Here is a 13,503-nt window from a genome sequence, read left to right as displayed (position 1 = left end):
AAACATCATAATAGTGAACGCCCCCCTCCTTCTTTCTCTTAGCTTTTATTGCTGAGCAGACATCATATGGTATGTCATATCCCTTTGGTCAGTTTGGGTCAGCTGTCCTGGCTATGTCTCCTCCCAAGATCTTGTCCACTCCCCAGCCTACTGGTGAGGGGGGAAGTTGGAGAGACAGCCTTGATGCTGTGGAGCACTGCTCAGCAGTAGCCAAAACATTGGTGTGTTATCAGCACCTTTCTAGCTACCAATGCAAAGCACAGCATTATGAGGGCTGCTATGGGGAAAATTAACTTCCTCTCAGCCAGACCCAATACATATTTGTTTGGAACAAACTACTTACTATTCTCATATGATACCTTTTAATTTTTATGCTAAAAGAGGTTGGGAACGTCTGTTCACTGTCTGTTCCCTCTTGCATGTTGCTCCTCTGTCTTCTCTCCTCTAGCTTCAGGAGTCCTCATCTTAGTCATTCCTTGTGCATTCCCTGTTTCCTACCTGTCTGATGTTTGATGCCCTTCTCTAAACCTTTTTCATTTCAAATATGTCCTTGAGGTGAAAGAACTGCATATCATGTGGATTTACTCTGGTGTGATAACGCTGTCTAGTCCTTTATTAACACCTTTTCAGACAGCTGCTGAGCACTGAGCTAATGTTTCCATTAAACTATCTATACTAACCCCAAGATCTCATTCCTGAGTGCATTTAGTAATCTTAGAACTGATTATTAAGCTTGGATAGTTTTTCCCCATATGCATCTCTCTATAAATATTCACACTTACTTTTCACTAAGTGGTAAAATGGTAAATTTGCATTTACCATTTTGCAGTTTAAACATTGCGTCGCAAAGTTCTTTTCCAGTTCTTTGCATTTGGATCTCATTTTCATTTCCTTCAGTCAGTATCTTCTTCAGTATCTTTATCTCCTCATTTTTTACCTCTTCTAAATCGCTTATCGATATGTTAAGAAACACAGGCCCCAACTGATGCACTCTATTAAGTGTCTACCTTCTCCTGTAAAAACGGACCATAATATTCCAGATATAACATTCTCAAGTTCCTTTAAAATTCTAAAGCTAAGCAATGTAGAGTCCTGGTAATTTCTTCTTCTTCTATTTGTTCTGTAACCTCTTCTTCTGACACCTCAGCAGAGAGACATCCTTTGACTCTTTCATAGTTTTTTCTGCAAGGAAATCTCTGAAGGTCTTTCATAATGAACACAGATGCCAAAAAATTCTTTCAGGTTTTTTCATAGAATCATAGAATCATAGAATAGTTTGGGTTGGAAGGGACCTCTAAAGGTCATCTAGTCCAACCCCCCTGCAACGAGCAGAGACATCTTCAACTAGATCAGGTTGCTCAGAGCCCCGTCCAACCTGACCTTGAATGTTTCCAGGGAGGGGGCATCCACCACCTCTCTGGGCAACCTGTTCCAGTGTTTCACCACCCTCAGCGTAAAAAATTTCTTCCTTTTATCTAGTCTAAATCTACCCCCCTTTAGTTTAAAGCCATTCCCCCTTGTCCTGTCGCAACAGGCCCTGCTAAAAAGTTTGCCGCCATCTTTTTTATAAGCCCCCTTTAAGTACTGACAGGCTGCAATAAGGTCTCCCCGAAGCCTTCTCTTCTCTAGGCTGAACAACCCCAACTCTCTCAGCCTTTCTTCATAGGAGAAGTGTTCCATCCCCCTGATCATTTTTGTGGCCCTCTTCTGGACCCGCTCCAACAGGTCCGTGTCTTTCTTATGCTGAGGGCTCCAGAGCTGGACGCAGTACTCCAGGTGGGGACTCACCAGAGCAGAGTAGAGGGGCAGAATCACCTCCCTCGACCTGCTGGCCACGCTTCTTTTGATGCAGCCCAGGATACGGTTGGCCTTCTGGGCTGCGAGCGCACATTGCCGGCTCATGTCCAGCTTTTCATCCACCAGTATCCCCAAGTCCTTCTCGGCAGGGCTGCTCTCAACCCCTTCATCCCCCAGCCTGTATTGATACCGGGGGTTGCCCTGACCCAGGTGCAGGACCTTGCACTTGGCCTTGTTGAACCTCATGAGTTTCACGTGGGCCCACTTCTGGAGCTTGTCCAGGTCCCTCTGGATGGCATCCTGTCCCTCTGGCGTGTCGACCGCACCACTCAGCTTGGTGCTGAGTGGTGCTGCAAACAAATCCTACCTATTCCTTTTATACAGTGATCATCAAGAGGTTCTTTAAATTTTCTGACAAGCTTCCTAACTCCAGTGTATTTGAAATAGGATTTATTATCAGTTTTGTTACTATTTTACTAGTTCTTCCCTCAACCCTTTTATGACCTGCCTTAACATTTTTCCATGTTTTAATTTGTAAGAGTACACAATCCTTTGTTTATTCCTCATTTCACACAATTTCATCTCTTCAAGGTCTGCTTTCAAGCCTCTATGCTGCCACTTAGCTATACATGCTTCCCTCCACGCCCAAGTGGTGCAAGGGGGATGGGGAATGGGGGTTGCAGTCAGTTCATAACACTGTCTGCCACTTCTTCCTTCTCACACTTTTCCCCTGCTCCAGCGTCAGGTCCCTCCCATGGGATACAGTCTTTCACAAACTGCTTCAATGTGGGTCCTTCCCATGCGCTGCAGTTCTTCAGGATAAGACTGCTCCAGCATGGGTCCCCCATGGGATGCAGTTACTGCCAGAAAACCTGCTCGTGTATGGGCATCCTGTCCATGGGCCGCAGTTCCTGCCAGGAGCCTGCTTCAGTGTGGGCTCTGCATGGGCTGCAGTTTCCTTCAGGGCATATCTACCTGCTGCAGTGTAGGGTCTTCCATGGGCTGCAGTGTGGATATCTGCTCTGGCGTGGTCCTCTCCATGGGCTGCAGGGGGACAACCTGCCTCACCATGGTCTGCTCCATGGGCTGTAGGGGAATCTCTGCTCCAGCGCCTGGAGCACCTCCTCCCCTTCCTTCTTCACTGACGTTGGTGTCTGCATAGTTGTTTCTCACAGTTTTTTTCTCATTCCTTTCTCTCTCAGATGCTGTGCAGTTTTTTTTACCGTCTTAAATATGTTATCACAGAGGTGCCACCAGCTTCACTGATTGACTCAGGTTTGGCCAGCAGTGCATCCATTTTGGAGCCGGATAGAACTGTCTCTGTCTGGCACAGGGGCAGCTCCTGGTGTCTTCTCACAGTGGCCAGCCCTGCAGCCCCCCTGCTACCAAAACCTTGCCACGTAAACCCAGTATACCAGGGAATCATGATCGATTTGAAATATTCTAGTACAGTGTCATGGTTTAACCCCAGCCAGCAACTAAGCACCACACAGCCGCTCGCTCACTCCCTCTCCAGTGGGATGGGGGAGAGAATCGGAAGGGTAAAAGGGAGAAAACTCGTGGGTTGAGATAAAGAAAGTTTAATAGGTAAAGCAAAAGCTGCCCATGCAAGCAAAGCAAAACAAGGAATTCATTCACTACTTCCCGTCAGCAGGCAGGTGTTCAGGCATCTCCAGGAAAGCAGGGCTCCATCATGCGTAATGGTTACTTGGGAAGACAAACGTCATCACTCCGAATGTCCCCCCCTTCCTTCTTCCCCCAGCTTTTATTTGCTGAGCATGACATCATATGGTATGGAATATCCCTTTGGTCAGTTGGGGTCAGCTGTCCCAGCTGTGTCCCCTCCCAACTTCTTGTGCACCCCCAGCCTACTCACTGGTGGGGTGGTGTGAGAAGCAGAAAAGGCCTTGACGCTGTGTAAGCACTGCTCAGCAGTAACTAAAACATGGGTGTGTTATCAACACTGTTTTGCTCACAAATCCAAAACATAGCCCCATACTAGCTACTATGAAGAAAATTAACTATCCCAGCCAAACTCAGTACATACAGGTGCAAAACTGTTTGCATAAAGCTGCTTGGAGAATGGTTATTAATGGGATCCTGACAGAGTAGAGGGATGTATCCTATGGGACATACAGGATATATGTTGAGATTAGGTTTGGATGGTTTTTCAGTGTTTATGTTTGTAATCCTCCTTCTCAGGATGACTGGTTCAGAGTATGCTTATTAAATTCCTAGGCATCACTATGCCTGAAGGGATTGAAAGTGCACTGGAGGGCAGTTGTAGAGTTAAATATCATTTGAGAAACTGGAGAAATGGTCTGAAAGAAATAGTTTTACTCAGCAGGAACAGATGCCATAGCAAAAATAATCAGTAATGCCATGTTTCCAGAAAGGCATGCATTTTTAATTTTTTTTTTTAAATGAGTGTAACTTGTAGAAGTGTAAAGGGATTCTTTGGCTTTCAAAGTTAATAGAACCTCAACTGAAGTATTGTCTGATTTGGGGCACTGCATTTGTGGAAGGTTGTGAGCCAATTGCAAAAAGAAAACAGGACTTAGAAGATGTATGAGTTGTTTAGTATGAAGATTAGAAGATTGGGCAGAGAAGGAGAGTGTATAATCTTCTAATAAGTAAAAGATGGATTGCAGAGGACTGTAGAATCTATTTTTCATGTCCATGGCAGGTAGGTTAAGGAAGTAAGGGTTTAAATTAAAACAAGAAATATTTAGGTTGGAGAGTAAAGGGGGAGAATGTTTTCAGCCAGCACAGCACTAGACCTGAATTGTATTGTGAAGTTGCAAAGTTATCCATCATTGAATGTCTTAGGAAGATCATAAAAACATCTGCCACATAGTTCTGCAACTAGTCTTCCTGACAAAGAATAGAATAGGTGACCTCTTGAAGTACCTTATAGCTCTCTGGTTCAGCACTGAACTGGTCTTGTCAGCGTGGACTTGAGGTTTTCTAGACTCTAATAGTGTAGTACTGTGATTGTGATGCTGACCTCCTGATCAGGATACTGAGTGATGAGGAAATGTTAAGTTGTACTAGAGAAGCTGTGAGCTTTGGACAGGAGTAATAGTGAGAGAGTTCAGCTACTCAACTATGGACTGAATCAGTGCTTCATCAGGATGATATGTAGCAATGGAATTTTTGCTCACAATAAACGACAGCTTCCTAGAACAATGAGTCTTAGAACCCACAGGAGATGCTATTTTGGGTTTCATCTTAAGTGATGTGCACTCAAGATGATGTAGAGGTATTAGTGGGACAGCCAGTATCTAACAGCAACCAGCATACAATTAGTTTCAACATTGTAATGGTAGAGGACAAACCAAATAAATCCATCATACAGAAACTCAGTTTCAAGAAAGGGAGTTAAGTAAGCTTGAGGCAGATAATTCTTTAAAAAACAAAACAAAACAAAAAAGGGGCAAAAAAGCAGAAAACTAAAAACAAATACCCAAATGAAAAACATAAAAAGATTAATTCATAAACCAAGCAATCTGAAGGCTTTTCAGAAATACTGTATTAGAAAGCCAGGTAAGCTGCGTGTTGTAATTCAAAAAGAAAAAGTGATCAAAAAAACATGCCATAGCTCTATAAAAAGTAAGGAGGCCAGCATAGACAGAAGGCTGGCATTTAAGAAAATAAAGGAAAACAGGAAAATCCATAAAACATGGTAGGTAAACAGGAGATTACGAGGGTTTAAGAATTTGAAGAGCGTCTTGTAAAGGATGCTTGAGCCGATAGTAGAAAGTTCTTTAAATACATCAAACATAGGAAGACAGTGAGAAAACTTTTAGGTTTTCTTGAAGAGAAAGGTATAAGGGGACACTCGGGGATGACTAAGCCAAGGCAGCACAGCTCAGTGTATTTGCATCAGCTTTTCCTGCTGAAGATGTTGGGGAGGTTGCCTGCCTGATGCATTATTTGTAGCAGGGAATCTGAAGGAAATAGCTCAATATAAGGATAATATGGGGAACCACTGGACCAGATATATAGTGATTAATTGTTAATAAGTCACCAGCACCAGATGGCCTTCACCTGGGCGCTCTGAAGGAGCTCAGATATCAAATTATTGAACTGCTGGTTAAGGTGTGTAACCTACCACTGTGCCAGGGGCCTGCTGGATTATCAAGGGTCTAGAAGAGATCCTGGGAGCTACAGAGATGATTCTGACTTCCATCCCTGGCAAGATTGTAGAGCCTACAATAAATAAGATTTCTGAGGGTGTGAATAAACATGGTCTGTTAGGAAAGAGTCAGCATTATTTCTGTAAAGACATTTGCTAACTTGATGGAGTTCTAGGAAGATGTCAATAAGCATGTGGATAAAAAGGTTTCAGTGAACAAAATATATATTTTTTTCAAAGAGCCTTTGATAAGGCTCTTTGCCAAAGGCTATTAAAGCAAATAACTTGCCATAGGATGGGAGGAAAGGCCCTTATAGATAGATGGTCAAAGGGTAGGAAGCAAAGGGTAGGGCTTAATAGTATTTTTTTCAGAATGGAACAGACTCAGTAACTAATGGAATTAGTGCTGTGACTGGCTTTTATTCAACATTTTCATCAGTGACTTAGCAAGGGAGTCAATGACCTGATGAATGCAGAACTGTTATTCTCCAAATCTTGCAATACTAGAACTAGGTGGCACTAGTTGAAACCAGCAGGAGACTGTTTTAAAACAGATAAAAGGAAAGTGCTGTGCAAAGCAGGCAGTGAACTTCTGGAACTTGCTGTTGCAGAAAGTTGTGGAGGCAGACAGGTATCAACAGATTCAAAAATGGATTAGACATATTCATGGAAAACTGGTTCGGAAGAGATAATACAGGGAATAAGCAGGGATATATCCTCTAACATCCCTAATCCAATGACAATGGAGGATGGGAAAATGCAAGGGAAAAGGGCCACAAATAGCAGCCAGTTTTTCATGCTGTGGTGGGTTAACCTTGGCTGGATGCCAGGTGCCCACCAAGCCGCTCTATCACTCCCCCTCCTCAACTGGATAGAGAAGAAAAATATGATGAAAGGCTCGTGGGTCGAGTTAAGGACAGGGAGATCACTCACCAATTGCCGTCACAGGCAAACCAGACTCGACTCAGGGAAATTAATGTAATTTATAGAATAGAATAGAATAGAGTAGACTATTTCAGTTGGAAGGGACCTACAATGATCATCTAGTCCAACTGCCTGAACAATTCAGGGCTGACCAAAAGTTACAGCATGTTAGTAAGGGCATTGTCCAAATGCCTCTTAAACACTGACAGGCTTGGGGCATCGTCCACCTCTCTAGGAAGCCTGTTCCAGTGTTTGATCACCCTCTCGGTAAAGAAATGCTTCCTAATGTCAAGCCTGAACCTCTCCTGGCGCAGCTTTGAACCATTCCCACGCGTCCAGTCACTGGATCCCAAGGAGAAGAGATCAGCACCTCCCTCTCCAATTCCCCTCCTCAGGAAGCTGTGGAGAGCAATGAGGTTGCCCCTCAGCTTCCTTTTCCCCAAACTAGACAAACCCAGAGTCCTTAGCCGCTCCTCATAGGACATGCCTTCCAGCCCTTTCACCAGCTTTGTTGCCCTCCTCTGGACATATTCAAGGACCTTCACATCCTTCTTAAATTGTGGGGCCCAGAACTGCACACAATACTCAAGGTGAAGCTGCACCCACGTTAAATATAAAGAGATAATCACCTCTTTTGACCGGCTGGTTATACTGTGTTTGATGCACCCCAGGATGCGGTTTGCCCTCTTGGCTGCCAGGGCACACTGCTGACTCATATTGAGCCTGCTGTCGACCAGCACCCCCAGATCCCTTTCTGCAGGGCTGCTCTCCAGCCACTCCTCTCCCAATCTATACTTGTGCCCGGCGTTACTCTGTCCCAGGTGCAGAATCCGGCATTTGTTCTTGTTAAATTTCATGCCATTGATGATTGCCCAATGCTCCAATCTATCTAGATCCCTCTGCAAGGCCTCTTGTCCCTCAAGAGAGTTAACAGCTCCTCCCAGTTTGGTATCGTCAGCAAACTTGCTAATGGTGCATTCAACTCCTGAATCTAGATCATTGATAAAAATATTGAACAGAACTGGCCCTAGAATTGAGCCCTGAGGAACACCACTGGTGGCCGGTTGCCAGCCAGATGTAGCCCCATTTGCTATAACCCTTTGAGCCCTGCCGTTCAGCCAGTTCTTCACCCAGCACACCGTGAACCTGCTCACCTCACAGTTGGACAACTTGTCCAGAAGGATGCTGCTGAGGGACAGTATCAAAAGCCTCACTAAAATCCAGAAAGACTACATCCACCGCCTTCCCTTCATCCACTAGGCGGGTGACCTTATCGTAGAAGGAGATCAAATTAGTTAGACAGGACTTTCCCTTTGTGAACCCATGTTGACTGTGCCTGAGGATTGCATTGTTCTTTAAGTGCCTTTCAATAGTACCCAGTATGACCTTCTCCATAATTTTTCCAGGAACTGAGGTTAGACTAACAGGTCTGTAGTTTCCTGGGTCTTCCCTCACGCCCTTCTTGTAAAGTGGAATAACATTGGCTAGCTTCCAGTCAGCAGGGACCTCCCCAGACTCCCAAGACCTTTGGTAGATGATCGAGAGGGGTCCTGCCGTAACATCCTCTAGCTCCTTCAGTACTCTGGCATGAATCCCACCCGGCCCCATGGACTTGTGAACATTCAGCTGATACAGCTGGTCCCTTACAATTTCAGTGTCCACAAATGGAAAGTCACTGCTCCCGCACTCGTGGTCCTCCGACTCAGGGGACCGGGCAGCCCAAGGTCTATCAGTATTATTAAAGACTGAGGCAAAAAAAGCATTGAATGCCTCTGCTTTTTCTTCATCCCTATTAGTCAGGTGACCATCGTCAACAAGTATCGGTCCAATGTTTTCCTTAGACCTCCTCTTGCTATTAAGGTACGTAAAAAAGCCTTTCTTGTTGTCTGACACAACACCGGCCAGTTTCAACTCTAATTGAGCTTTGGCCTTTCGTGTCTTCTCCCTGCATATACGAACCACAGCTCTGTAATCTTCCTGCGAAGCCTGACCTGGCTTCCAGAGATCATACCATTTCTTTTTCCTCTTGAGCTCCACGAGGAGTTTCCTGTTCAGCCAAGCTGGTCTTCTGCCCCGCTTGCTTGACTTTTGACACAATGGGGTTGCCTGCTCCTGTGCTTCTAAAAGGTGGTTCTTAAAGACTGACCAGCACTCGTGGACTCCTAAGCCCTCAAAGGCATATTCCCAGGGTACTCTGCTAAGTAGCTCCCTGAATAGCTTAAAGTTTGCTCTCTTGAAGTCCAGGGTAGCAAGTCTGCTGACCTTTTTTCTCATTACATCAAAAAATTTTAAACTCAACCATTTCATGATCACTGTGGCCGAGACAGCCACCTACCATCACATCTCCCACGAGTCCTTCTCTATTCACAAATAGCAAGCCTAGGAGGGCATCTTTCCTAGTTGGCTCACTGAGTACTTGTGACAAGAAGTTCTCTCCCACAAACTTCAAGAATTTCCAAGACCTGCTCGTCACAGCAGTATGGTATTCCCAGTTGATGCCTGGGAAGTTGGAATCTCCCATGAGGACAAGGGCTACCGATCCAGAGAGTTCTCCTAATTGCCTATAGAATAACTCATCAGTGCTAACATCCTGGCTGGGCGATCGGTAGTAGACACCCACTACAACATCTCCTTTGTTTTCCATCCCCCTAATCCTCACCCGGAGGCTCTCCACCACATCACCGCTAACTGTAAGGGCTGTACAATCAAACCTCTCCCTTACGTATAGCGCGACACCTCCACCTCGCCTGCCCTGCCTATCCCTCCTGAACAGCCTGTAGCCCTCCATCCCAGCACTCCAATCGTGGGACTCATTCCACCAAGTCTCACTAATACCAATGATATCATAATTCTGGGAACTAACCAACACTTCCAGTTCATCCTGTTTGTTTCTCATACTGCGTGCGTTGGTGTACAAGCATTTCAGATACGCTCCTGAGCCCTCTGTGCTCCCAGGAGCAGTGTAAATGTTCCTACTAGGATTGCCACCCTCAGACAATGCCATGCCAACCCTTGGCTTACCTACTGCAATCCTGTTGGTATCCCCTTCCCCCATCGATTCTAGTTTAAAATCTCTCAATCAGTCCTGCCAGCTTACGCCCAAAGACCCGTTTTCCCCATTGGGACAGGTGGATCCCATCAGGCCCCAGCATACCTTGTCGCTTGAAGGCTCTTCCATGGTTTAAAAACCCGAAGTTTTGGCGGAGGCACCAGTCCTGGAGCCAGGTATTGGTATCCTGGGCTCACCTGTTTCTTCCGAGGTCTCCCCCCATTACTGGGAGGATTGAGGAAAATACTACCTGTGCTCCTGAATTTGTTAGCATTCTTCCCAGGGCTCCGAAGTCTCTTTTGATTGACCTCAGACTTTTTGTTGCGACATCATTTGTACCCAACGTGAAAGAGCAGAAATGGATAGTAGTCTGAAGGTTGAACTAGGCTCTTAAGTCTCGTGGTGATGTCCCTAATTCGGGCCTCAGGGAGGCAGCAAACTTCCCTGAAAAGTGGGTCCAGTCTGCAAACGGGTGCTTCCGTTCCGTACAGGAGGGAATCGCCAATGACCATAACTCGCCGTTGTTTCTTCTTGGTGCTGGTCTTAATGCAGGTTTTGTTGCAAGGGGTTGATCTCTCTGATCTTGGCAAGACTGCTTGCACAGGTTCCTTCTCTTTCTCATGCGCTTCATCTACCGTACCCAGGGCCTCGTACCTATTCTGTAAGGGTATCTTAGAGGGTAAGGAGGGTTTACTGCTCCGTGCTGTAACCTTCCACCCCTCCCTATCCCTTGTGACACTGCCTTCCTCCTGGCACAAAACAGATCCAGGACCTGCCTCTGTAGTGGCCACGCTGAGTTGGCTTCTATGCATCATAGCTGGCAGAGTACGGCTCCATTGATCAATCTCCCTCTCAGACTCTCGAATAGTCCTCAGTCTGCTCACCTCCTCCTGCAGCTCAGCCACCAAGCAGAGCAGTTCATCAATCTGGTCACACCTGCCACAGTCTTGCTTGCAATCACTTTCCACCTCTAGGAATATCCCTTCACACATCCCACAGCCGGAAACCTGGGTGGTCGCACGCTTGAACAGGAGCTCTGTCTGTGTGGCTGTATTGGTTCTACCAGGTGCTAGAAGCTCAGGAGAAGCAGGGGACACTGCTTTTTGCCGGGTGGTCACCATGCTGCTGCATGCCTGCCCACCAATCAAAAGTCAGAGTAGGATAATGAGAAATAAAAACAAATCTTAAAACACCTTTCCTCCACCCCTCCCTTCTTCCCGGGCTCAACTTTACTCCCGAATTCTCTACCTCCTCCCCCCGAGCAGCACAGAGGGACAGGGAATGGGGGTTGCAGTCAGTTCATCACACATTGTCTCTGCCGCTCCTTCCTCCTCATGCTCTTCTCCTGCTCCAGCATGGGGTCCCACCCACAGGAGACAGTCCTCCACAAACTTCTCCAACGTGGGTCCTTCCCACGGGCTGCAGTTCTTCACGAACTGCTCCAGCATGGATCCTTTCCACAGGGTGCAGTCCTTCAGGAACAGACTGCTCCAGCGTGGGTCCCCCACGGGGTCACAAGTCCTGCCAGAAAACCTGCTCCAGCGTGGGCTCCTCTCTCCACAGGGCCACAGGTCCTGCCAGGAGCCTGCTCCAGCGCGGGCTTCCCATGGGGTCACAGCCTCTTTTGGGCACATACACCTGCTCCGGTGTGGGGTTCTGCACGGGCTGCAGGTGGATATCTGCTCCACCATGGACCTCCATGAGCTGCAGGAGAACAACCTGCTTCACCATGGTCTTTACCATGGGCTGCAGGGGAATCTCTGCTGCGGTGCCTGGAGCACCTCCTCCCTCTCCTTCTTCACTGACCTTGGTGTCTGCATAGTTGCTTCTCACATATTCTCACTCCTCTCTCTCCCGGCTGCTGTTGCACAGCAGTTTTTCTCCCTTCTTAAATATGTTATCACAGAGGTGCTACCACCGTCGCTGATTGGCTCAGCTTTGGCCAGTGGCAGGTCCGTCTTGGAGCCAGCTGGCATTGGCTCTATCAGACATAGGGGAAGTTTCTGGCATCTTCTCACAGAAGCCACCCCTGCAGCCCGCCCACTACCAAAACCTTGCCACGCAAACCCAATAAACATGCTTTCTCTAAAAGCAGTTCCTGCTATCACTACTGGTGACAGAGTACTGGTCTAAAAGGATCATGGGTCTGACCTAGTAGGATATTTCTTTTTTACTTCATTAAAAAATGTTTATTTACTCTGAGACAACTCAAAGATTAACATTTGTGATAGTCATGTGTTTGAGTGGTTTTTATTTCATTCTTCAGTTATATTATTTTTATACTTATGCAGATGATGGTTTTCATATACTTTCAGATAAAGTATTCTCACGCTTCTGCTCAAAGAAAATGCAGCATTTTTTTCTTACTCTTGAATAAGAACACTAAGACATTTGGTCTTACTAGTGATCTGAGAATTGTCAAATTTTAGCTTCTTCAGAGAAACAGCTTAAACGTATTTTTGTGGAACAAAGTGCAAACATCATAAATCTAATAGATTTATGTCAACCACAAGTATTGATGTTTGTATACTTTAAAATCACCATATGCATTTTCTTTTTTCTTTCTTCTCAGGAAAGGAGACTGAGAAAGCCAAAGATCGGTGTGATAAAGCCACTATGAAACTTCATATGTTGCATAATCAATATGTATTGGCACTGAAAGGAGCACAGTTACATCAGCACCAATATTACGACACTACGCTTCCTCTGTTACTTGATTCACTACAGAAGATGGAAGAAGAAATGATTAAAGCCCTGTAAGCTGTATTTTCTTATATATTTCTAATTTCCACATTTTTTGTGTAATATCCTAAACAATTCATAGTATTATTAGAAAATAATAAACCTTCATAAATTATTTGTATAGCAAAGAGTAATGAAAAACCTGTTTTCATCTTTCCATTGTGTCCTGGTTTCGGCTGGGATAGAGTTAATTTTCTTCCTAGTCGCTGGTATAGTGCTGTGTTTTGGATTTAGGATGAGAATAATGTTGATAACACACTGATGTTTTAGTTGTTGCTAGGTAGTGCTTACACTAGTCAAGGACTTTTCAGCTTCCCATGCTCTACCGACTGAGAAGGCTGGAGGTGCACAAGAAGCTGGGAGGGGGCACAGCCAGGACAGCTGACCCCAACTGGCCAAAGGGATGTTCCATACCATGTGACGTCATGCTCACTACATAAACTGGGGGAAAGCTGACCGGGGGTGCTGCTGCTCAGGGACTGGCTGGGCATTGGTCGGCGGGTGGTGAGCAATTGTATTGTCCATCACTTGCATTGTATATTATTGTATTATTATCATTATTATCATTATTATTGTTGTGGTTTAACCTCAGTCGGCAACTAAGCACCACACAGCCGCTCGCTCACTCCCCGCCCCCCCGGTGGGATGGGGGAGAGAATTGGAAGAGCACAAGTGAGAAAAACTCGTGGGTTGAGATAAAAACAGTTTAATAATTGAAATAAAATGATAATAATAATAATATGATAATAATAATAATACACAAAACAAGTGATGCACGGTACAATTGCTCACCACCCGCCGACCGATGCCCAGCCAGTCCCCGAGCAGCAGCCCCCCCCGGCCAGCTTTCCCC

General features: G+C 45.7%; 1 protein-coding gene across 1 annotated transcript in view; it reads left to right on the top strand.

Moving 5' to 3' along the window:
- Nucleotides 1-13,503, top strand: part of LOC143172288 (tyrosine-protein kinase Fer-like) — a 233,438-nt gene that overhangs the window by 56,563 nt on the left and 163,372 nt on the right. The window contains exon 5 of the mRNA XM_076361544.1: nt 12,481-12,664. Coding sequence (XP_076217659.1) covers nt 12,481-12,664 — 184 coding nt within the window. The remainder of the gene's footprint in view (nt 1-12,480; nt 12,665-13,503) is intronic.

This window comes from Aptenodytes patagonicus, chromosome W (genome assembly GCF_965638725.1).
Source record: "Aptenodytes patagonicus chromosome W, bAptPat1.pri.cur, whole genome shotgun sequence".
In the NCBI taxonomy this organism is placed as follows: domain Eukaryota; kingdom Metazoa; phylum Chordata; class Aves; order Sphenisciformes; family Spheniscidae; genus Aptenodytes; species Aptenodytes patagonicus.
The sequence above is the reverse complement of the archived record's forward strand: the minus strand, read 5'-3'. Positions and strand labels throughout refer to the sequence as shown.